At 40.9% G+C, this 25821-nt stretch overlaps 1 protein-coding gene across 1 annotated transcript; it reads left to right on the plus strand.

The window, feature by feature from the left end:
- Nucleotides 1-472: 472 nt before the first annotated feature.
- Nucleotides 473-20602, plus strand: PPP3R1 (protein phosphatase 3 regulatory subunit B, alpha). The gene is made up of 6 exons (XM_053461248.1): nt 473-664; nt 12551-12590; nt 15964-16140; nt 16523-16582; nt 17018-17202; nt 18635-20602. Exons 1-6 carry the CDS (start codon nt 662-664, stop codon nt 18680-18682), a joined length of 513 nt encoding a protein of 170 aa, XP_053317223.1. The 5' UTR covers nt 473-661; the 3' UTR covers nt 18683-20602.
- Nucleotides 20603-25821: the final 5219 nt, after the last annotated feature.

Here is a 25821-nt window from a genome sequence, read left to right on the forward strand (position 1 = left end):
AGGAATGGCTGCGAGGCTGCTCCGTACGGTATCCAGCATCGCCCTGTAATAATTATTCAGAAATTGACTTCCCTCAACAAGCATGGCGTTCGAAAGCAAAACCACGACGATAGGAGAGATGTCAGTTCAATACACAAGAGACATAACATCATTAGTTATATCCCGCACCCCTTTCAGGGGCTATTTTGATAGTCTGTTCAAAATCGCTAAATGAATCGTTGATTCCGACAGTGATAGTAGTTGGTTGTATCATATGGTAGCCATTAAGCTGTGGTTGCAATATTTGGACGTGTTTTTACTGTTCGGGCATGTCTTTAGTGTTTAATACTCTTTGCTCTGAACGTGGCATCGCTTGTCGCGATTGCGTCCGCGCGCGAGCTATAGGATGCGTGACGTCTCAGCCGAGTACCCGGACATCGCGCCTGCATTCTCCACCCTTCTTTATATGACGCGGCCAGGCAGTCTCCACCCCCTCCCGCCCATCCGCTACCGCTCGCTCTCCCTCCTTCCTTATCATTCTCCGACGCTGTGGCTCAGTGTCTGTACCGTCTGGAGCGCAGAGCGGCTCCGTTACCGGCTACGGCGAGTGCTAAGTCAGTGACGGCATAACTCGAGACCAAGCAAGCACCGAGCGTCAGGCAGTCACCACAGAGCAGCCAACATGGTGAGGGCTGTTTGGGGACGGGCGGCCCGGGGTGGGTCAGTGGCGGTCCCCGATTTCAGAGCCGCATTGCAGAGGGAGGAGGGGGATGACAGGTTATATACATTCGGGCCTGCGGGCCTTGGAGGAGCCTTTACTCCTCTTCTCACCTCCGCCCTTTGCTGGGTGCAGCCGCCGCCTGTGACAGTCTGCTCCTGGCATGATAAATGTATTTTGTGCTGTGTGTCATGAGAGTGTGAGGAACGGCCTGTGGTGTGTAACGTGTGGTTATTGTGTACATACGTGTGACATGTATAGCGGCTGCTGTTGTTGGTTTAGCACCTGCTGACAACAATTCCTTCATCTCCTGCTGGGGGCTGATGGGACTTGTAGTGCGTTGACAGCTGGAGGGCAGCTTTTGCCCTAGCCTTGCCCTGTCCAGGGATTTTCAGCAATATCCAGCCCTCATTGATCTCTTTGATCCCCCTCACCGTGATTGAGATGCTTGTCCCTGATGGGGTGGCCCTTATTAGGTGACATTAAATCAGCTGACCTTTTCATTATTTACTATAAGTGTTATCATAGGCTTCTAGGCTTACATCTTGGCAGCCAGTGGGTTAACTGTGGCAATGGCGTATGATCCACAGGCAGTGTGCATATGAGGGTGGGAGAGGATATAGGAGGACACATCCACCATAATGAGGCATTTCCCTGCGCATTATTCCTGTGCATTCCCGTCGTAGCCTCTTCCACCCATCATCCCTGTCGCTCCGGAGACCCCTCTCATTTAAATGCTCGTTTTCTCTTAATGACTCCATATACCCTCTAGTGAGTGCCGCTGGCTTAAAGCCAGACACTTTTGCATCAAGCCCTAACCGCTCTTGGAATAATTTGTGTTAAAATCTGCCCAAAATCCCCATTCTTTTTCTATAGGGATTGATTTATTTCCGAATCTAGCTGCTCAGCGCCGTCTTCTGCAAAACGTTGACGTCGTGTAAATACTATTGTTTTTGTTTTCTTGCTCGTGAAAGGATTAGAGCCATACAGTGTCGCACATCCCCGTTCACAGGAATATGTTTCTGTTCAACTAAATCCATAATTCTCAATATTCCATAACTGTATATGTATATATATATATATATATATATATACACTCTCACACACTGCATAATATTCTGCAGTGCTTAACAATGTCCATATATTATAATGTAGAAGAGATTGTGTATGCCTGGGTGCTGCCCCTCGGCTGAAAGCTATAATTTTGAAGTGTCGGCATACCAAGGGTTTTAAATAAAAAGCCATTTCTTTTAAATGTAGGGTTTATATAGAAATCCTTGGTATTTGGCTTTTGGTTTTAAAAGTCCTGGTGTGCCTTAGCATGTAGATGATTTCTACATACTGTAAGTGTGTGTATGTGTGTATATTATATATATATATATATATATATATATATATATATATACACACACACACACACAATTGGTATAATTTGCATCACCTGTGAGTTTAATCCACTGATGGCAATAATGTTACATGTAATAACTGAATGAAGTGTGATTAAAACGTAGCTTTTTTATTTTATTTATTCTAGAGTAAATACATCTCTTTGTAAGCAAATCACTTTATGTATTCCTATATTAACACTTTGTGTGACCTTTTGTCATATTGCACTGGCAAGTAAAACAGATTTCCCTTTTCCTGCTTTCCACATATAATCAATTTATTAATCAATGTCTTAATCAATGTATCTATGCGGTATCGTTAGTGGCTGCAGCTGCCATGTATGTGTTTGTATCACATCATGAATATACATACATTTCTGAATTTGGGTTAGTGCGAATGGTATATTCCAGGGGTAGCCTTGGTTATATATTTTCTATATGATGGAAGAGATGTATTGGTGACTTATTTGAAGACGGTTCATTAGGGCAGCTGCCATTTGTATTTTTATAGATCTTGAGTTTGGTTAATAAGTCAGCCAAAAATAGTGATTTCTTTACAGCCTGTCTTTGGACTGACACATGATATAGTAAATTCACATAACCAGTACTTAAATCGGTCAGTACATGATATACGGGAACAGAGCGAACCTACGGCACGTGATGGACTTTGTGCTGTCGTATTACTACATCATGCCTCGAATTAAATGGGTTGCTTGCTTTAGTGTGATATTTCTAGAATAAACTACCATGCTATTAAATGGCTTGTATTAGGAATCTGTTGGTATTGCTCTGAGATACCAACATGCATCTGATTGGTCTGTCTTTACCTTGTATGCTTGTGATTGGCTGCACGTTATTTTCTATGCCTGAACGCAGGCCACATAGATTATACAAGAGCAAATGGTTTTTATTGTCATTAGTGGTCAAAAATACATCCAGTAATATCTGATAAGTACCTTAAAAAAAAAAAGTTAAGCATTGTGATGGTCTTAGGAGGCATGGGTCTCACTAGTGAAAAAAAACAAGCGTTTTTGTCTTTTTACATTTCCCAATGAAAACTAGCTTTATTTTGTTATTTTGCAGACTTTTCTAACCACGGGTTCATCAGCTTGATAACCTGATTTGCATCTGTCCCACTATTATATATCAATCATAAGGGTTTTTTTTTTGTGTAGCGATAGAACAATTTGTTGCGTTTATATTTTTTTTATGTATGTTGAGGAAAATGTTGTCTTGTGATTAGAGGAACTGATAAACTTCACTTATCTTAAATCTTGTTTAAGTTCAATTGTAGATTCAGCATTATCTTAAACCTGATGGGCTTTAAAGGCACCGTCTGCAAAACATGGTCTATTATATGATAATAGTGCATAGAAACCAATCCATCCATTTGTGGCAGAACTGCGAATCAAGCAAAATTATATTTCTGCGTAGATTGTGCTGTTGCCTTATAGCACCATATATTCTACATTGCTTTATTTTTTTGCATATGGTGTGTTGTGATTAAAATCGGTCTCTCCCAACAAACTCCAAATCCTCTGTCTTGGCTCCATAGGTTTATCTTAATGTAATGTGTACATCACCTAATAATACCCTTGCGTAACAAGTCCCTTGAAATGAAATAAATGTTTCACATCGTATGTGGGTGTTACTAAATGTTACTGGTAACAGGACACTAATATGGGTAAAATCACCCAGAACTATTGGACTTCCGTATGCCTGTCAATGTGTAAAGCTGTTGGGTGGAAGCGGGAATCTCAACTACAGGTATTCACGTTACTGGCTTTTTCAGTTTGATGTTTCCATCTACGTGCTTCTGGAATGATTCTATTTCAAAACAGCGAATCCATTGACATCTAAAGCGAGTTTTAACACTCATCCTGCAAGGGTGGTCCCGCTGCATTACCCACAGCTCGCCGCAGCCAAGAACTATCCGCGTGTATATACTTGTTTAAGAGTGTGGGTGGTGGAAAGCCATCTGTGCTAAACCTGCAAGATCCGAATACAGCCAAAAAACATGAGTAAGATCTTTGGAAGAGCCATACAACAGATCTGCTCATTTCTTACTGTAATCCACAAACTTGTTTTTCACGCATTGCCGTTGTTTTAACACATCAAAAAAAAAATACTGGTGTCCGTCAGGTTGCCTGCCGTATGACAGATTAGTATTACATGAGTAAAAATGGAGGCTCCCACCTTTTATATCATTTTTGTTTTAAGGAACGTTTATGTAATATTTGTCTTGGCTAATTGAATAATCGTTCTTTTTTTGCCTCATGTGGCTGTAAAATATGCTTACGTGAGCCACGGTTTGTCGAAAAATACTTTACTCTGGCTTTGCATACAGCGCTTCTGACATCTCAGACTAGTATTCAGTCTCAGCGTCCCAAATTCTGCTAGAAAAGTAGACTCACATCTATAGTGAGTACTGGCTGTGCACTGGGAAAACGGGAACTAAGGAACACCCATGCAAAACTCTATAACTTTTCCTGCTCTTCTGCTTCAGGTAACTGAAACCTACTTTGCATGTATTGCTAGGTATGCTGCGGACAATTTAAATGCCACGTACAGAGAGAGTAGTGGGAGTTACCCTTTAAACATTAGGATACCTTAAATTACCATGAGTGGCTCACACAACCAGTATATGCCAAGTTTATTGTTTTTAACTAGACATACACGATGCGCGACTAAATACAATATAGTGTGGCATAGTAGTAAAAAAATAAATAATAATAATAAAATATATATGTGTGTGTGTATATATATATATATATATATATATATATATATATATATATGTATGTGTGTGTACAAGACAAAGAATGCATCTTTACTTCTCTTGCTTTAAGCCGTTGCCGTACAGAGGTATGTACCCAAGCCAGCCAAAAAAGGAGCTGTATTTTTTTGCCACCAGATATGTTTTTGTTTTTATATATTTAAGATTTTTGTCGTATCTCCCCTTTCCTTCTTCGTCGGTAATGCTCCACCAAAAATCCCCTTGCTAATGATAAATATATCATGATCAAGAACTATGTCCTGTTTTAAAGATCTCACAAAATATACATAATAGAAAAAAGTTTTAATAAAGTATTGATCTATAATTCAGTGTTTGGCAAAGATAGTGAATCCATTTAATAATTGACAGAAGAAACAAATCTTTTTAATAAGCTGCTGAATACATTAGGTTTTTAGTAGATCAAGTTAATATTGTATCTAGCTTACACACTCTTAACACCGTACAGTAATACACACGCTAATACCACATGCTCCTGTACATGCATGCTAACATCATGCTATAATGTACACAAACTTTGACATAGATTCATACTAATGACTTCCACTATACTCGTACCACCACATGCTCATATGCACCAACACCACACTCTTATACATGTGCACCGACACACGCTCCGTGTACACTCACACACACACACTCCATACCGCTCTGCACTGAGTGTGAGCTGCCTGCACCTCCGCAGGGTCACGTAACACAAGCGCCTGGGCGTCTTGCACCATCACCACAACCCCGCGTTTGGCCGGGCCGGATACATCAGTGCTGGACGCCCTCCTTTAGCTGCAGTAATAAGGCTCTGTTATCATTTTGTATTCATATTCGTGATATATCTTCTATCTCTTTATCCCAGAAACAACTGCTGCCTTTAAAATAGCGTATAGTTCTATTAAAGGCATGCACTAGTAAATCTGTAACCAAGTCATGTTTATTAAAGATAAGTTTTATAATAGTGTTTAAATACCGAGCGTCAAGGAGCCGTGTATTCTAAAACACTGCAGTAAACCCAACATGTACATTTCTCTAGCTTGTAAAAAAATTTGCTCTGACTGAATAGTATGTGTTTGGAAACGAAGGTTATTTGTCCTAAGAAGTGTAAGAGTTAATCATGTAGGGATCACATAACATGAAATGACTTTGGCACCCCTGTGGGATTTCAAGTCCCCCTCCATGCTAGGCTATATACTCACCCCTGAGGCCTGTGTCCTCCCCTTGCGATTGTTAGGTCTGCTGTATCTTGGATCACTTGATTGATCTCAAAACCACTCAGCAGTAGCCTGTGACAGTAATGCGGTTATAACGCCGCTGCAGTGAGAGAGCGTGTCGCAAATATGTTGCCAACTCTGGACTTGCTGAATAGCGTTCCCATTTTGGCGGGGGCCATCTGCATGTTGAAGTTCTTCTGTAACCAAGTGAGGGGATGTTTATAACACTGCTAGGTCCTCAATCTCATAATAGACTACATTAGACATATAGCGTGCCTGGCCCAGCTGATTATCTCTGCCCGCCGTCATAATACAGTCATCGGTTTCTTCAGAAGATAATGGACGGTTACCAAGGTACACACTCTGCTTAACTGCAGCCCCAAAGCTGTTACTTCCATTGTTCTGCCTTGTATAAGATGCCCTGATCTGCACAGGCAAGTAGGCTTTAGTGCTGCACAAGCGGGGTCTAAAATTCATGGTTTGTCTAGTTGGCATTTAGGTAGGAAATAGTTTAGTGTTTACTTGCTGTGCAGGGACAGTGTGCTTCTGCTTTGCATTAATACCAAGGTCGGTTAGCTCAACACACGGTGTCTAAGGGTGATTGATGCCAAGCTGCCAGCTTGAAAGTGTTCACTTTCTACACCCCTCCATCTGCTTTTTTTTCTTTCTTTTGGTAGAACTCAAAATTCTTCACCTACAAATTTTCCGCTGTGCATTGACCATTTATGAAGCGTGGACACCATTGTTTTTCCTGTTGCATTTGACAGTGTTCCCTCACACCTAGATTATAGCACACCTTTTGTTACTGTATTTCTTATTTGCTTTAATTACAGGCTTCATAAAGATATGGTCTCAACTACTCCTGCGTAGACTAGAATACATGGATTAGGCAATCTATCTGAGGGATACATATGGTGTGCCAAAGCCTTCAGAGAAGCTTAGAATGTTCACGTTCTCTTCCTTGTTCATTTTTTCCTTGTTAGCTGAGGATAATACTGTAGCAGATTTCTGTAAACACTAATCCACTTTATACACAAAAGGTTGAAACTTTTTGCAGTAAACATAATAGCCTTTCGAACTAGGGAGAGGATGCTTTGTACACTGTGTAACGATTAATGTGAGCAAGTATGTTCCTTGCAGGCATCCTGGCTATCTGTACCCAGAATCTTTCTTTGCGTTGGCTAACATGTTAGAAGTTTTGTTATCCTATAGACATGGATAGATTGTTTCATATGAAGCCACTAGCTCCTTCTTCTGAAGATCTGAAAGTGGTCAGACTGGACAGTGTTAGCCATCTTGGATTAAATATAATCATTTTTGGACAGTTCAGAGGCCTGTTGATTTCCCCCCATGTTTGTTGGGCAAACTTGGACTGCATGGACTAGCCCTATGCGGTAGAAAGCCTTTTGCTGGGCTTTGTATAACGTGGTAAGGTCACCTTTTTTCTTTAGAACAGAACATTGATGAGTTTATGAGATGTTACACTTTACAAAACAGACAGTTAATTGTTGTGATTAATAAATTATTGTGTTATAAAGTACAGTGAAGGCTGCGTGGGAAGTTTTGCTGTCTGAGTTGGAATTAAGTAAATCATTAGCAATTTTTTTTTAAATTATTATGAAAATAGACAACAGTATTAGATCATGATTGATTTTCATAGCAGCGTCATATTCTGCGGAGCTCAACAATGGCTTTAATCTGCCAATTGCTTGTTACAATGGATTTGCTCTAATGCTTTTGTACAGTGGTTCAGGACCGGTTCATGAAAGCATGGACTTTCAAGCATTCTTTCTATTTACGTTTCCAGTCTGTTCCTTTCTGTTACACGAGGACACCTGCTTTCAGCCTACAAACAGTTCCTGAAATGAGGAAAGGACATCTGCATCTTCTGGCCTACAGAGTAACAGCACATGCAGTTTGAAATATTGTAAACAAAGCTGTTTGTTGCACGCATATAGACCCATCAGTCACTTTGTACTTTAACATGCCCTGTATATCTGTGTTCAAGGCAAGCGGGAGATGTATGCCCCACATGACATCTCATGCAAGCTGAGGAGCTAGGAGTGGGAAAGGAGGCAAACGCTTGCCTTTACAAGGGGCACAAAATAATTTCAAAGGAGGACACTCTGCTATCCTGTGTATTAAAATGTGTGTGATGGCCTTGTTTCCCTTTAATAAAATGAAATACCACACCAGAAGAAAACTATTGCTTTAAAAAAAATGGCCCCAGAGAGGAGATGTGTATAGACGCTAGAGTCATAAGACTGGGGTCTATTCATTAAAGGAAGAGTTTGCAGAAGAGGTTATGGTTTCAACTCCTTATTGCTATGCATTATGAAATTTCAGCTCAACTGAGCCTCCTCCTCTGTATAATGCAGTGAGAAGTCTCCTCAACCACTAAGTTATGCAATGTCCAGGGCCAGGTCAGCCTTTCTTTCTGGATAAAAGTCTGTGAGTGTTGGCTCTTCATCCTATGAAACGTCTGTACAATGGAGCTTCTCTGTCAGCCCAGATAGCAACGGGAGTTTTCTAGCTCTGAGCCTTTTGTCAGTTAATGTCAATCAGTCACTGTCCATGTCATCTGTCTCTTTCCAGTAGCGAACAGTTTGCAGATCCCTTTATTTCTGGAAGGGCTTCCCTGAGCATAGCATTTTGTGAGGTGGCTTTTGCCTAGTTTGGGTAGAATATTAGCGCTGGTCCCGGAGCCCATCTCGCCACAATGTGATCTTTTCTGATGCCTGGAGCCTTCTACGCTGATTAGTTTTATTTGCAGGCAGCAGGGAGTGCTCTGTGCTGCACTGAAGTAATGTGCGTTGGTGGAACAATTCCTCCACACTGCCACGGCAAAGTGCTGTTTGATTGGAATTTTATGTTTTTCTACACCCACCTCCAGGACAGCAATAAACCAAAGGAAAATGTTACAGATTTTGTTCTTTCTGGGATTATCCGTTAAATGTAATTACTATGTTATACTTCAAACCTATTGTTTCTATTTCACAAAGTTCTTGTTTGTTTACGGTGTTCCCGGGTAGCGTTTGGCCCTTGTTTTTTACATGGTAAATGTGGCAAAATGCTTGGATACTGAAATAAATGAAAGCAACTCACAATATTTCATTTGGTCTTTAATGCCAGATGGCCCGAGAGCCAATTGAATAAAGGGCAATACTGGTGCAAACTCAATATAAGGACCCTGGCAACCGATGGAGTGCCCCCGTTTCTCCACTGTTACCAATTTTGCAGTAGAACTGCAGTTTAAACAAAACCCCCATCCTTTCCAGAAGCAGAAGGGAACCTCGGTGAAGTCATGGCACCTGGAGAATCTCGGGTTACAAAGGACTCCCTTCTTCTGTTCCGTGGATCTTAACGGATATAGGCGTAATTTTATTGTCCAAAAGGTTCTGTAGTAAATCATGGATGTTTTTAATGCTTGCTGATACACTAGGGGAAATGTGATCATTTTAATTAGTGCTTTTCCTGCCACCAGCTTTTTTTTTTTTTTTATTATAATCCTGTTCAAAGAAACAAATCTGTTCAAGTACATACAACATGAAGTTATCTTTATACTACAGAAGCATCTAAAAACGTAGAAACATGGATTTTGATGGCAGGTATGACCAATTACTTGGTCTTGTCTTTGATTCAGGACAGCCATGCTTATCCCATGCACACTTAAACTCCCTTACTGTTAACCTCTGTCACTATTTTATAAAAATGACCCATATGACATCATGGTTCCCAAGCTACACAACGTTATAATTAACATCATCTCAAACATACATTGTATTGTGGATGGTTTGGTAGGAGGCAACATTGCTCCCCAAAGCATGGCCCATTTAGGGGGTATCCCTTAATAGTCAGACATTACAACATCCTCAGAGAATCTCTGCGGTCTATAACATGTGGTGTTGCTATCCTAGACTGAAATGGATACTTGAGCGTACTGAGGGGGAACCCTGGGATGTACAGTAGTATGCTATAGAATCTCCAGAGTCTGTGGCATCCATGTTTCTCTTACTTAACAACCACAGGGGTGTAATGTATGCAATTCGCAAGGATTATTTTCCTTACAGCTATGTTGTGCTGTCAGAAGCGGCTTTAATGGAAATAACCTAATGGTTCCAGTGCTTGCATCTTGAAGCTCCTGAGGCTGTTGGTTCTGCCCTGCTTTTCTAGAAGGGACTTCCCAAGTGTCACTGAAAACGTGACATTTTGTTTCTGCTCATCTCTGTGCTCAAACCTTTAGTAGAATATGGATTGATGCACCGGTTATGATGCTGCCGTTGCCACACAATTTTTTGAGTTTATCGTTGCGACACACACACACACACACACTTCTGCTAATGAAACTAATGGTAATTCCTCATAATATTGTCACACATCAAGTATTAGTCTTTCTATAATTTTTTTTTTTTTTTTTAAGCGGTTGTGTGATTTCCCCCCCCCCGTTGTGAATTGTGAATTGTGATTTGTGTAAGGCGGCTTGCATTATGAGGAATTTTTGATCAGTTTTTTAAATGTTTACATTGTATTGCACTAAAGCAGAGGTGCGGATCTCCAGTCCACGAGCACCTGCAAAGAGGCCAGAGATTCTGTATATTCTTACCTGCAAACAGTTTAATGAGTTTTTAATTAATGTGCTCAAGTTGGGATATCGAGGAGTTATACCCCCAGTTATACCCCAATTGCAGCCCTCTAGCTAGAGTTGTGCACCTCTGTTCCAAGGCTGAGACCGGTAACCAAAATCATGGACGCCTAACAAGAGTAAGTTACTTTGTGTGTTTCTTCACAACATCGGTCTTGTCAATGCTAGATTTCGTTGGTTGGCTTCAGACATGTACGTCGCTCTGGCTGATCCTCTGTCTTTTCTTCTGAAGTCGTACGTGATGCATTTTCAAAGTACCATTTGATCTGTAAGGGTTCCTTTGTTACAAAACCTATGAGACGCTCCTTGAAACATGGCTATACATGGCTAGAGCAGTACATGGTGTCTATACTGCTGCGGAGGGCTGAGAGAGGAAAGGTTCACATGGGCTGCCAGGCTTGGAAGTTGCTGTGTATGTGCAATCCCCTTGGCCTTTTGCACATATCAGAAAACTGATACTCTGGGGGGGAATCCTTGTGTATAAGAGGATCAATCATGTCAGCTGAGTTGAGGCGCTTTCTGTACAGACATCTGTTAAGTCATTTAAACGGAAGCAAATCGGCAGGGCTTTGCGGCTCCTGTCAGGGAATGCTGCCTGTGCACTGAAGCCATGCATACAGGTGATTGCCCAGGAACGTAGATGGTGGGGGAGAAGGCATTTCCGTGCTGGCAGTCAACTCGTGGCCTCTTCTGATTTCTGATCTCATGCTACTTTGAAACACTTTTTTGTTTTGTTATGAATTAACAGGATATTCTTGTTGCGTGTGTGTTTCTAAATGGTTTGTATAATACAGAGGTCAACAAATTGGCTTTGGATCTAGGAGGCAGCGAAAAAATTTAGGAGCCAACTTTTTTTTTTCTTCTTCTCCCAATAATGTTTTAATTTATTACCTCCTGGTCTGCAGTGAAAGTATATTTATTGGGCCAACATGACCTAAAACACGCATTTCTTCACTGCAATGCAGTGTACCACTTTGTACAGTACTGCGGTTAACCCCTTCATGAGGGGTATTTTATAACATAAAGACTCAAGGTTTTATGTCTAACCATTATTCTTACACAAACACACGCTAATGTTTTATGCTTACAAACATATTAACAGACTGAATCCAGCAAAATATATATATATATATATATATACATATATATATATATACACACACACACACACACACACACACACACACACACGCAACTCCCCTCCCCCACTCACCTTGTGTAGACTAGCCTATCTTCTGCCATTGTGACCCCAGCAGCCTACATTTGCGTGTGAGCCATGAGACGCCCAGCAGTGTCGCATAACGTCCATTACATGACCCCGCTGGGCACCGTGCCCCTGCAGGATAGCGTTGGGTGCTGGATTCACAATGGCAGCCCGGGCCAGTTTTTACTCCCTTGTCCCGCAAAACCCTGCGGAAGTGTCTTCTAGTCGCCATGGCCACTGGGGTTTGCCGAGGCCTGGTATAATGTATATGCATGCGTGTGGGTGGGCAGTGGATGTGACAACACTGCTTCCTGGTGTGGGTGTGTGAGTGAGAGATATGGATGTATACATAGAATTTTTGCACACACCTATGTTTATCAATAGATGAAATGTTACGGTATCTAAATGGGAAAGGATGTTCTCTTTATTGTTAGCGGTAGTTTATTAGATGTATGGATGGATCGGGGTGTCTGCTCCCTCAGGAGCTCCAAACACACTTTGTTTTGGATGATACGTGGCACAAAATGCCGTATGATTACGTTTTAATTAAACCAGGCACTTTGACTCTGGGAGGTTAACTAATCATCTTATTAAGCGGTATCTAATTTGTTTTGTTTGCTTTTCAGGGAAATGAGGCAAGCTATCCATTGGAAATGTGCTCACATTGTAAGTAGCTAATTTATTTTGCAAGTTTGGTTTTATCTTATTCGCTCTATACGCATGTCAAATTCTGAAAATGTTTACCATAAAATCAACTTGCATAGCTGTACTTTTGCTCGAATCAAGAGAATAACGTGAGATGATACGAGGTGGCTATATGTATTTCCTCCAGTAAGAGCGGCCACTTCAACTACCTGTTTGCAGCATTTGGATACTTACTGTTTTTAGAATCCTATAAAGACAAAAAATGGGACACTGGTACCTGTGATTTACATATCTGTGCCACAGACGAAAGTATACCCTTATCCAAAGAGAAGGATACGATAACGTATAGTAACGCATTACCATCACATTCGGCAGGATATGTGACGTAGGGAGACAACATCCTCTGGTAATACCCCACAAGCACCATTTCTATTCATAAATGCTACTTCACGCACTATTTTTACTGTGACATTGTGGTTCCCCCCCCCCCCTTCATTTCAATGTTCTGTATTTGGCCATGGAGATCTTCCTGCTGATGCAAAATACTGTATTGGCTCAAATTATAGAATGCACCCGATTATAAGCTGCACCCTAAAACGTTGGTGTTATTTTAAAGAAACATTTATTAAATTTAGTAAAGGGTCAATTTACTGCCCCATGCAGCATCCCTGGAATTACATGTATATTACATAACTAGTATTTATATGGTGCCTTTCCCCAAGTGAGCGCATGATCTTGGAATTAACCAAATCGGCAGCTGAAGAATAGCTGTTATTTTTACCTTGGAAGCTTATATGAAGGGCTTAGTTGACCCTACTTGGTGTTGAACCTGTGACCCTATGTCTTGCTGCTCAAAGTCAGTCTGCGGCTGGAAAGCACCTTTAAAACCTCTCCTGCAAGACAAGAGTCTGGGGTGAAGAAAGAGGCAAACGGGTGGGAGGAATTCTGCTGAATCAGAGGAGGATTATAAAATGCTTTTACAAGGGGGTTAAAATAGTAATTAAAGGAGACACTGGTGTACTCATTGTACAGCCCTGTGGAATATGATGGTGCTATGTAACTGAGTGCAAGGTCACATGATGGCTGCAGTGCCCCTTTAATATAATATCTATGCCACCTGTGGTTGCATTGGTCCCCTATCTCCAAAGCAATTATACTGAATGATAAGCAAGCTTATAGGTTATTCTCGTGAATTAATTGGGTTGTGCTGAAATACACGAGTGATTTCCACTTCAACACAGAATACTTTGCTGCGGCTTATTTGAAAAGTGACAGGTTTGAGTAAGACAGCTGTTTGTGTCTGCAAATATTTGCAGAGTCAAGGAATCCTGCTATGACCAAAAATAAGCTTTCTGTTTATCTTACAGAAGGAGGACTTTAAATAGATGGCGTGGGGGAGGGGCTCAAGTAAATAGCAACATATGTCATTTCTGTGCACCTTCCTATGCTTTGGTCGTGTGAGGCCAGCACTTATGGGGTACACTTCCTATAGAGCCCCTCATTTCCCCAGCTGGTCCATGATCCCCATTGCCTGCAAAAGCGGGACAGTACCAAAAATTCAGGACACTTGGGGTAATTGCTGTGCTGGGTAACTGGTGTGATGAGAGCGATGCAGGCTATGGTAATGCATGTTTGATCTTAAGGGCTTGGAACTAACCTGAAATGGTAAATTGTCCGCGTTTTACATCCATTGTTTTTGTAATTGGTGCATAAATCTGTTGTGATTATTCCGGCTCGCTTGGGTCCTCATCACAGGAAATGACAGAATTTCAATGTGGCGTTTCCTCTCGTCTCTATTCAGTATGTCTATGTATATCTTCAAGGGCACAGCCTCTGTAACGCGAGCAGGGGATTGAAATAGATGCCGCGCTGCTTTCCCTTAAACAGTGTGCTTATGAATCAAAATGAGCTTTAATGCAGGCAACGGCGCTTTCTCATTAAACACAAATTATCATGAAAAACGCTGATGAATAATGTATTGAGTAGGAATATTAATATTGCTGTCCTGCTCCTCGGTGACTGTATAATTACCATATAGTTCCTCTTTAGGCACTCTATATCTAAACTGCACAGTTTCATATATTTTACAGTTTCTTCTGCCAGGTTTTGCCTGCCGTCTTTAAAAACAGCGTCCGCTGTTTATATCACATACTCATGGCAAGCCATTTTACTAAATAAACACTTTACATACAAAACTAGATGGCAATGTGCAGAAAAATGAATTAACCTGCTTAGCGGGGGAGATAATAGACGGAGTAATAACATTTAGGCAGGGCAAAGCTTTAACAAATATTTGCTTTTAATATATATTAATGTATATTATGTAGTTTATATCTTAAATTGTTTAATATTTGACTTTATCCCCAGTGCCCTTATACTGGTTTAAAAATGAGCATTTAAGTAAAAGTAAGCTTGTGAGCAGAGCCCTTCTTCCTGATGTATCAGTTTGTCTTAGTCTTCTATAGCTTTGTTAAACCCCATGAACATATATTCTAGAAAGCACTATGTAAATAGAAGATAACGAAATAAAAGGTTGTGTCCCCAACAAGCATCTCCTCTGTTATAAATGGGGAAAGAAACACATGGGTTACAATACGCTTACCCCTCGGCTCAGGCAGTGTAGTGATTGGAGGAGCCGACGGGTACGCTACCATTCAAAAGTTTGGGGTCATTTACAAACATCCTCATTTTTGAATGAAAAGCAAATTGCGTCTATTTAAATAACATTAAGTGGATCAGAAACAGTGCAGACATTGACAATGTTATAAATGACTATTGTAACTGGAAGTGGCTGATTTTTTTTTCTTTTTTTTTTTCTTCTATGGAATATCTTCATATCTTCTTATCACTCCTGTGTTCCTATATCACATTGTGATAACTAATCCAAAATTAAAAAAAACTTGATTAAATTATTAGATTACATTAGTTGCATTTCCTTGATTTCCATGAAAACAGCAGAGTGACCCCAAACTTTTGAACAGCAGTGTAGTTCCCCGGCTGCTGAATTATAAAGCTTTTAATTTAGATCTTCAGTTTTGGTGCTTTCTGGCACGCGTAGCTGTAGATTTGCAGGAAGAAAATGGTCTTGCTGGTATAAAGTGACCGATCTGCTTAGCGTGTCCAAATTAATTACGCCATGTGATCATTTGGTATTAACGAAGCATTAGCAGCGCTTTACTGCTTAGTGCCGGAGTCTGCATACTTCCAAGTCAGCCGCACATTTCTCTATTATGGCCGCTGCTGGCAGAAAGCTTGGTAATTACCCGGAACGTCTCCCGTTATGTGATATTTATTGGCCGTGCCGGTTAAAAAGAGAAAATAGATGTATGTTTGCGCCTCTCGACCCTGTTCTGATTTATGAGCAAGATGACTTTTTTTCCTGTTCTGCTTATAGTTGATGCCGATGAGATCAAGAGGTTAGGAAAACGGTTTAAAAAACTTGACTTGGACAACTCTGGTTCTCTGAGCGTGGAGGAGTTCATGTCTTTGCCGGAGCTGCAGCAGAACCCTCTTGTCCAGCGGGTAATCGACATATTCGATACAGATGGCAACGGAGAGGTAGATTTTAAAGGTAAGCTACCGCGCAACTTTCTTTCCAGCTAAAGTGTGTAATCGCAAATTAACATCATGGAGAAATACCTATTCCTCTTCCTTCCTGTTCCTATAGTCATGCGGTATACCCTGTTGTCGCGTCTGTATACGTTGCATGCGGTGTTGCACTTGTAGCTGTATCTTGCGTTTGCAAAGCACTCTGTAAAGCAGCCTTGAGGTGTGTCAAATCCTATTACAGCCTCCATCATATGACCCTGAACGTTATCGTGGGGGAGGGTCGCTGGTGAAAGGATCGGCAATAAAGTGCTTTCTTCCTGCTTTCACTGCCGACATGTTTTCGGGGAGCGGCTTCAAAGGTAGATGAGTATTTAATACGTTTCTGTCCTTTTCCTTATGTATAGAATTCATTGAAGGGGTGTCGCAGTTCAGTGTCAAAGGTGATAAGGAACAGAAATTGAGGTGTAAGTATTCTTGCGTTTTTGGTCTAAATTACAAAATACATGAGGTTTTATTTTGGGGGGGGTTGTATTCAGGATAATTAGTGCATAATGGCAGTTTTCATTAACAGACCTGCAGTAACACAGGCATGAAACAATCTAAATCAATATGCTGTATTTTATACATCATCAAACACTGGCTCTTGTGAGCTGCAGGCATGTCTACTTCTGTTCCTGCTATTTTTACATCCCATTTATTGAAGACCACAATGTATTTTAGTTGAATTGTTAAAACATTATTACATTGACGGCTTTTAATGGGTTGTGGACAGTAGGGGTTTAGCCGGATACTATTGTAGGGCTACTTCCATTCCACCAAGAAGGTTAGATATGAAATGGTGTTAGAATGTGCTGTACCATGTATGTTTAATATAACCAAGCCTTTTCTTCCTTTGCTAGTTGCTTTTCGTATATATGATATGGACAAGGATGGCTATATCTCCAATGGTGAGCTTTTCCAGGTGCTGAAGATGATGGTTGGAAACAACCTCAAAGACACACAATTACAGCAAATAGTAGACAAAACTATAATCAATGCAGATAAAGATGGTGATGGCAGAATATCGTTTGAAGAATTCTGTGCTGTAAGTAACAACCGTAGCTTTGAAACATTAATCTATTCGAACACATCATTTGCCTGCGTCCTGGTATAAAGATTAGCGGGATCAATTACTAATAGATGTAGACATATTGTAGGCAAGTAAAACTACTTCTTGCCTACAATACAATATATCTACATCTATTAGTAATTGATCCCGCTAATCTTTAGTGATTTATTCTAGTTGAGAATGAAAACAAACCTTTTTTTAAAATGTATGCAAATGCCATGTAATTCAATACATTTAAAGCGGACACGTTTAGGCCCCATTATTATGTCTCTTTGAGATGATTACATTTGGTAAAGATGATACCTTTTATTGATATTGTCTGATGTGTAATGGGTTGCCAGCTTTCAAGACTATCTAGGTCCTGCAGACAGAAAATGGATTCTAAAGACTTTCAGCATAAATATTGATTACAGCCACAGTTAAAGTGATTATAGACACTCACTGTCTACATAAGTGTATGAATACACATTCAGATTCCCATACACATTCTGATCTACATCCAGATTCTTTGGGAACATTTTACAAAATAAATACAATTAACCACGAACAGGCCATACAGTCACTTTTTCGTTAACTTTTTGTTTCGCTATAGTCATGTTTCAGATCCAATTCCATTTAATATAAAGGTAGCCGTCGGCTATTGTCGGGGTGCTGTCTTTAATAGATTACATTTGTCTTATTACTATACCGGGGGGACTGAGGGTTTTCTCTCCAATCTCGGGGTCACACAGACTGGAGCTATATTCATATATTGCTTTGATCATAAATAAGACAGCCAGTTGGTGCTTTTGCTACCAGTGTGACTAGTTTGGCAGAGTCTCCTAGGCGTATTTTAATTTGTCATTGATCATCTGTGTATTGGAGGAGCGTTAGTGAAACTCTAGATGTTTTATTCCAGAGTAGGTGGGAACATCATTATCTGCTGGGTTTGTCCAAAGAAAGTTGTGGTAGAGTCTGTTTGTTTGATTCCATAAGGAACCCAAGGATCTTGCCTGCGTTAGTCGCAGCTTTTGGTGCTCTGGAGGCTAAACTATGCCCATTGTTCTGCAAAATACTTGGGTTTTTCATGAAAGCGTTTGTGTTTACATCTAAATGTTTAGGTAGTCACTGTACAGATGAACAACCATATGAAGTATATTGTGGGCTCCCTTTTCCAGTGTTGAGGATGTGCATAGGGGTGATATCGTTGTGGAATATCCTTTAAATAAATTGTGAAAATTGCAACATATCTCGTGATTGCTAGATTTTGTTAAATTATTGTAAATGGGATGAAAATTGCACTGTATGAGGTCTGTTAAATTGTATATGCGTCCAAGGCTATCATGAAAACTATTGTATGGTGCTCGTAAATATTTGAAAGACCTGGTGATATTTTTTAATAATTAATGTAACTTATCGTTTGCTACAGGTTGTAGGAGGCTTAGATATCCACAAAAAGATGGTGGTAGATGTGTGACTCTCCAGAGCAGCACCAACACTTCTGCTCTCTTCTCCATCTCTGAAGATCTGCTCAAGACGTCCAGCAACGCTCTCTGTGTATTTTAAATGGAAGTATTCTCTGTGAAGCCACATTTTCCAACATGAGCCTCATGAAGCCAACTTAGTGTTATTGAACTTTTTTATCTCTCAATAACTTGGTGTAGCACTTTAAAGTCTGAAGGACAGCAAGATGGGGAAGAGTATATCAGTGTGGTGGGGAAAAAAGAAAGGGAGTTGGCTTTTTATTTATTTTTTCTTCTTTTATAACAAGGAATATATATATAGCTTTCTATGTAGTCATTAGGTGGGCTTTAATTTAATACTTGAGTCAAAAACACAACTAGTATACAAAGTGCCAAGCAGAACATAAGTTGTTCAGTACATGAATACAAATCCTTACTTTTACTTCACACAGTAGTATATTAGTGTGTTTATGTATGTGTATATATATATATATATGTGTGTGTGTATATATACATATAATAAACTATCATGTGGGTGTCTGGTCGATGGGATATTTTTCTGTGATCCTTTTTTTTCTTTTCATTCTTGTTAATTCTTATATTGGTATATTAACAGGCTGATCAACACTGTTGCTTCCTGTTAATTTACATGTCTCTTTTCTTCACACAGGAAATGTATATGTTTAATTTATACACGTTACTCTAGTACCGTTACTCTATTAAAATTGCTTTTTTATGTGCATGTAGCACCTGCACAGTGCTTGGGTCCCATTCAGCTTTGCCAAGTATCTAGCTTCAGATGCCCTCTAAGAGGACCTGTTTTATATACATATATGTTTTTTTTTCATTCATCAATGCTGAAATGTCTTACATCAACACTTAACGCATACGTTCTTTTCTATTTTACAAGCATTGGTATTTTTACAATTAAACATGTTAGTGGGGTTCAACCCATTGAACTTATGCTCACCCCCTGTCAGAAACGTAACAACATTACTGCAGGCAGCATGGCTGGTAAAATCTTCATTTCTATATGTGTATAGGAGAGGGAATTCCTTGTTTAGGAGAAATGGCTTTCTCCTCTTCTGTAATTGCCCCATCTCCTTTTTTGTGCATGTCTATAGAATACATATTTTGTGTGATCTAAAAGTAGCGAGACATTTTCTGCAACTTTCTAATCTCTCCCTTTTCTGCTCTGGTACTATTGGCTGGAAAAAACATTAACAAATTATTTAAGGTAGTAAATCTTTTGGACGCATATCCGGTTTTCTTCTTCTTTTTCTATGTATTAAAATGGAAAGGAGCAGGTTAACGTACATTGTAAGCGCCTACCTGCCATAGCTGTCCCTTCTACTGAGTGCTGCACATCATGGGCTCTGTCTGTGCGAGAGAAATCCAGGTGCTTGGTGTCCTTGCATGACATGGAGTTTTGCATGCAGAACGAATGAAATGTTCCTCTTGTTTACATAAATTGCATTCTATATGGTTAAAAGGAAAAAAAGGAAATGTTGCCAAACTTTGGTACATGTTTATGTTCAAACAGTCCCCACTATGTGTAACTTTGTTCCTCTGGATCAGAACGTGGTTAATGATCCCAGCCAGTGGTTGTCTTCTCCAGTGTCACCTGCCGCGTGCTCAGCTTCTAGGGGGTGGAACGGTTTAATATTTTTCTTTTTTTGTACATAAGTCGTGTTTATAAATATTCTAGCAAATGCTTTCTATTTCTCTTGCTTGTGCATATCTTGGCTAGTGTTTAAGAAAATAGCAAATATTTCCTTTAATGGAGATTTTTTTTTTTCTAGGGTTTTTGTTTGTGTGGGGAAATGGTTAATGTTGAATGTTTATTTTTTTTCCCTCTGCATGCTATATAACTTGTAGGAACAATAGAACTTGATACTGTATGAATAAAAAAAAATGAAATTTGTTGTACTGTTTCCTCTGCTTTTGTTCAGATTCATTCTTAACTTCATAAGCGTGTGTATATTTCAAGGCAACCATCTGTAAAACAAAAAAAACTGCATTGATCAACAAGGAAACAAATAGGGTACTGCACCTCTCACAACCATCAGGGAACCTAACTATATATATATTTAAATTTTGTTTTTAAAGGACAAGTTCAGCTGCAAATGGATACCTAATTAAAAGGAAACATTGTATCCCATCACACCATGGTGTAAAAAACAAAAAAATGTATGTATATCCCAGGTGCAAAACATCTGTACCTGCCAAGCAAAAAATAATGAGGCAAAAACACTTTAAACCCCCCACCGCTTGTTCGGATTATCCAATAGCTGGCATCTATAAGTTAATAGAAAACCTGCAGTTCGTTGGCATGTCAGTGCTTTCATCTTGGAAGCTGCTGTAGCCTTCTTTGTCACGTTGTGTTTGTAGCAAGCTGAGGAAGCTCTGGCAGTAAGATCTTGGGATGAGGATGTTGGTTGGTTCCTCGTAGTCCCCCAGTCCCGGCACAAAGTAGGTCTGTGGGAGGACTTGGTTCTTTGCTTCATGTGTCATGTAGAGCAATTGAGGGAATAATTAAGTGAAAATGAGCTGTTTGGGTCCTGGTGGGCTATTATAACAAAACAAACTGACAGACTAAGACTAATACATTAGGGAGAGGGGGCCTTGCACACAATATTACAATCTAGACTACCTGTGATTCCTCTGCTGGAAGAACCATTGGGCAGGCTCCCGTAATGCAAATCAGTGGTGAGATCCCGTTGGCAGGCTCTATCTCCATCAACAGGAGACAAACTAGTTCAATCATAGCTGAGCAGGGGAGTCACTAGACTCTGGAGTGAAGAATGCTTCACATCTGGAAATCTGGATGGATTTGTTACCGAACCAGAATGCAGAGTGGCTAATTTAAAGTTGGGTGGAGGAAAAATAATGGTCTAGTGCTGCTACTCAGGGTTTCGCTTGGTCCCCTAGGTACAGTGAATTATGTTAAATCTATAGCATGCAAAGACATTTTAGCCAATTGAATCCTTCTAAAGTTGTTGCGGCAGTCAAATGCTGTTTCCTGTTTCAGCATGGCTTTGTCCCTATGCACACAACAAGGTCCATAAACACGTGGCTTGGTGTGAGGAACGTGAGTGGACTGCACCTTAACCCTATTTGATACCTTTGGGATGGATTGGAACATGGATTGCGAGCCAGGCTTTCTCGTTCAGCATCAGTTTTTTGATACTAGAGGGTGTTTTCATGAATTTGGTGTTTTCTTGTGCGGAGTCATTATTTTTGTACAGTTTATGAATATGTTTTTGTGCCCCATTTCACTTTTTCAGCAAAAAATCACCTTTATTCCACAGGCCACCTCTTACCACTTTTTATAGATCTTCTCATCCAACATGACGTGGAGGTTATTATAGCCATATAGGGAAGGGGATGGGTACAATTGCATATTAACCCTTTAATGACAAAGCCCGTACATGTACGGGCTCAAAAATGGGTTTAGGGACCGCCCATTGTCCTTAAGGGGTTAATGCCCATGTTATTGGAATGGGATTGCCAACAAGGTCATTTAGGTGTCATGGTGAGGTGTCCCATACTTTTGGTTATATAGTACACTGCTCAAAATAATAAAAGGAACACTAAGATTACACATCCTAGATCTGAATGAATGAACTAATTGTATGACATGCTTTCGTCTTTACATAGTTGAATGTGCTGACAACAAAATCACACAAAAATTCTCAATGGAAATCAAATTTATCAACCCATGGAGGTCTGGATATGGAGTCATACTCAAAATCAAAATGGAAAACCACACTACAGGCTGATCCAACTTTGATGTAATGTCCTTAAAACAAGTCACAATGAGGCTCAGTAGTGTGTGTGGCCTCCACGTGCCCAAATGACCTCCCTACAACGCCTGGGCATGCTCCTGATGAGGTTGCGGATGGTCTCCTGAGGGATGTCCTCCCAGACCTGGACTAAAGCATCCGCCAGCTCCTGGACAATCTGTGGTGCAACGTGGTGTTGGTGGATGGAGCAAAACATGATGTCCCACATGTGCTCAATCGGATTCAGATCTGGGGAACGGGTGGGGCAGTCCATAGCATCAATGCCTTCCTCTTGCAGGAACTGCTGACACACTCCAGCCACATGAGGTCTAGCATTGTCTTGCATTAGGAGGAACCCAGGGCCAACTGCACCAGCATATGGTCTCACAAGGGGTCTGAGGATCTCATCTCGGTACCTAATGGCAGTCAGGCTACCTCTGGCAAGCACATGGAGGGCTGTGCGGCCCCCCAAAGAAATGCCACCCCACACCATTACCGACCCACCGCCTAACCGGTAATGCTGGAGGATGTTGCAGGCAGCAGAACGTTCTCCATGGCGTCTCCAGACTCTGTCACGTCTGTCACATGTGCTCAGTGTGAACCTGCTTTCATCTGTGAAGAGCACAGGGCACCAGTGGCGAATATGCAAATCCTGGTGTTCTCTGGCAAATGCCAAAAGTCCTGCACGGTGTTGGGGCTGTAAGCACAACCCCCACCTGTGGACGTTGGGTCCTCATACCACCCTCATGGAGTCTGTTTCTGACGGTTTGAGTGGACACATGCACATTTGTGGCCTGCTGGAGGTTATTTTGCAGGGCTCTGGCAGTGCTCCTCCTGCTCCTCCTTGCACAAAGGCAGAGGTAGCAGTCCTGCTGCTGGGTTGTTGCCCTCCTACCGCCTCCTCCACGTTTCCTGATGTACTGGCCTGTCTCCTGGTAGCGCCTCCATGCTCTGGACACTACACTGACAGACACAGCAAACCTTCTTGCCACAGCTCGCATTGATGTGCCATCCTGGATGAGCTGCACTACCTGAGCCACTTGTGTGGGTTGTAGACTCCTTCTCATGCTACCACTAGAGTGAAAGCACCGCCAGCATTCAAAAGTGACCAAAACATCAGCCAGGAAGCATAGGAACTGAGAAGTGGTCTGTGGTCACCACCTGCAGAACCACTCCTTTATTGGGGTGTCTTGCTAATTGCCTATAATTTCCACCTGTTGTCTGTTCCATTTGCACAACAGCATGTGAAATTGATTGTCCATCAGTGTTGCTTCCTGAGTGGAGTGTGATTTCACAGATGTGTGACTGACTTTGAGTTACATTGTGTTGTTTAAGTGTTCCCTTTATTATTTTGAGCAGTGTACATTCAGCATACATACATTCTTTCTCCTGTAGTTGGAGCTATCCTGTTTGAAAGTAAAAAATAGCAAACAGAAATAGATATGCTACTGCTTATAAGATGTTCTCTAGTGATGCTCTCTTAGAAACTCCTGTCATCCATCAATACCCCAAGCTGCCGAGTTCCTCCGTTTGGCTTCTCCAAAGGTCTCTGCTTGGCTACAATTACAGTTTGAGTGGGATTTTGGACATAAATTTGGACTCTTACCCTTGGGTCTGGAAATTTGTTACGGCATTATCCGGAGAACCCTGGTTCCGCACTCAGTTTGAGCCTCTTGGATTGACTTCCCTTCACATTCTCACATCGAAAGTTGTATTTTTTGGTTGAGATTACAGCCGTCTATCCATCCTCCATTCCTGAAGATCCAGGATAGTGTGGTCCTGTGTTTACCACTGAAATTCATTCCTAAGTAATTTTCTTCTGTTCATACAAATCAGGACATTATTTCAACATTTTTATTTTATTACCCAAGAATGTGAAAGAGATTGAGCTGCATTCCATTGATGTTAGAATATCTCTACTGATTTTTTTGAGAGGACTGCTCAATTTTGCAGGTCCACCAACCTGCTTATTTAATTTGCAGGGGTCTGGGAGAGATTAAAAGTTCCAGAGAGATCAACTCTTCCAAGGGTTCTCCTCCTCCTGTGGGACTTAAGGCTCATTCTACACAGTCCATATCTGGTTCATGTGCTGAGCTAGCAGATGCACCTCTAGGTCAGATTTGTGGAGCAGCTGTTTGGTCCTCACTCTTTGTCAAGCATTATTGATTTCATGTATTGTCTGCTGAAGAATCAATCAATTGGAAGATGGGTTTTGCAGTCTGTTATATCTTTCCCACCCTTATATCTTTTGCACGTCTCATGTGTCAGTGCTGCCAGGGATCAAAAGGGCCACAGTTAATTCTTACCTGGCAGCTTGGTTTTCTTGTAGTTTTTGTATGATGCAATAAATCTTGCATGTTAGTAGGGATCACTTTTTCCCTGCATGCATGCCAGATGGTCTCAGAATAGATCAGATTACACGCAGCTACTTTTTAAAAAAAAATATTTAAGGTAGCCATATAAGACTGCGTGTCCCATGGACCAATCACCCATCTAAAGGCAAGGATCTGATTTCAAGTCTACTTGTATTATACAGCTGTAGAAGTTGTAGACCAGTTACAGGTAACCATCAGCAGCTTTGTCTTCACCTAAATGGAATGGTTTCAAGTAACACTCAATCACAGCACAAAGAATGCCACCACGTACGGCCTACCTAGTGGCACAGTAAGAGTTCCAGTAACAGAAATGCATAGACACTTTACCCGCCACCACCCTCAATAAAAAAACATGTGAGTCCCCACCCTAGATTGCCAGCAACTCTGCTGTGGGTTCTACCACTGTCTCACTAAAAGCAAAGAAGACACACATCCAGGCCAACTGCAGCTGCGATTTATTCCACCCCAGGCAGTGTTTTGAACTTGCCTGGATGACTGGACCAGATTTTCATCAGTTACAGCAAGGTTTGTCAACGGTGAGTCAGGCGTTTACGGCGTCTGCCTATGACAGACCATCAAATAAAAACTCAATTAATGCTACAAGATTTATTACATGGAGCCTGGTAAAACCTCTTAACCCTCACTGCCTGCTCTGGTTCTAGAAGTGTTCCACGGCATGTGACAGCCCATAAGGGTGCCATCAGGTCAGATCCCAAATGATTCAAAACTACAATATTATTTTAAATGGCCGTTCTACTATCTAGAAATATGTTGTACTAATTTGTTGTTGGAAGCTGCACTGACCGCCTAAGGTCAAGTACAACTATTACTTTGCTCACAGCCGATCTTATTTGTCAGTTTTTCTTGTAAATGTGACATTTCATTGCTTGCTGGTTTCTCTTTGTGTTGCTGAGGGTGTCACTTTAAATGTGCATCTTCTCCATAAGCATACCAAATCTAAGACTAGGTGCAGATCTCAGATTTACCTGCATA

Source organism: Spea bombifrons, chromosome 3 (assembly GCF_027358695.1).
Source record: "Spea bombifrons isolate aSpeBom1 chromosome 3, aSpeBom1.2.pri, whole genome shotgun sequence".
NCBI lineage: Eukaryota > Metazoa > Chordata > Amphibia > Anura > Pelobatidae > Spea > Spea bombifrons.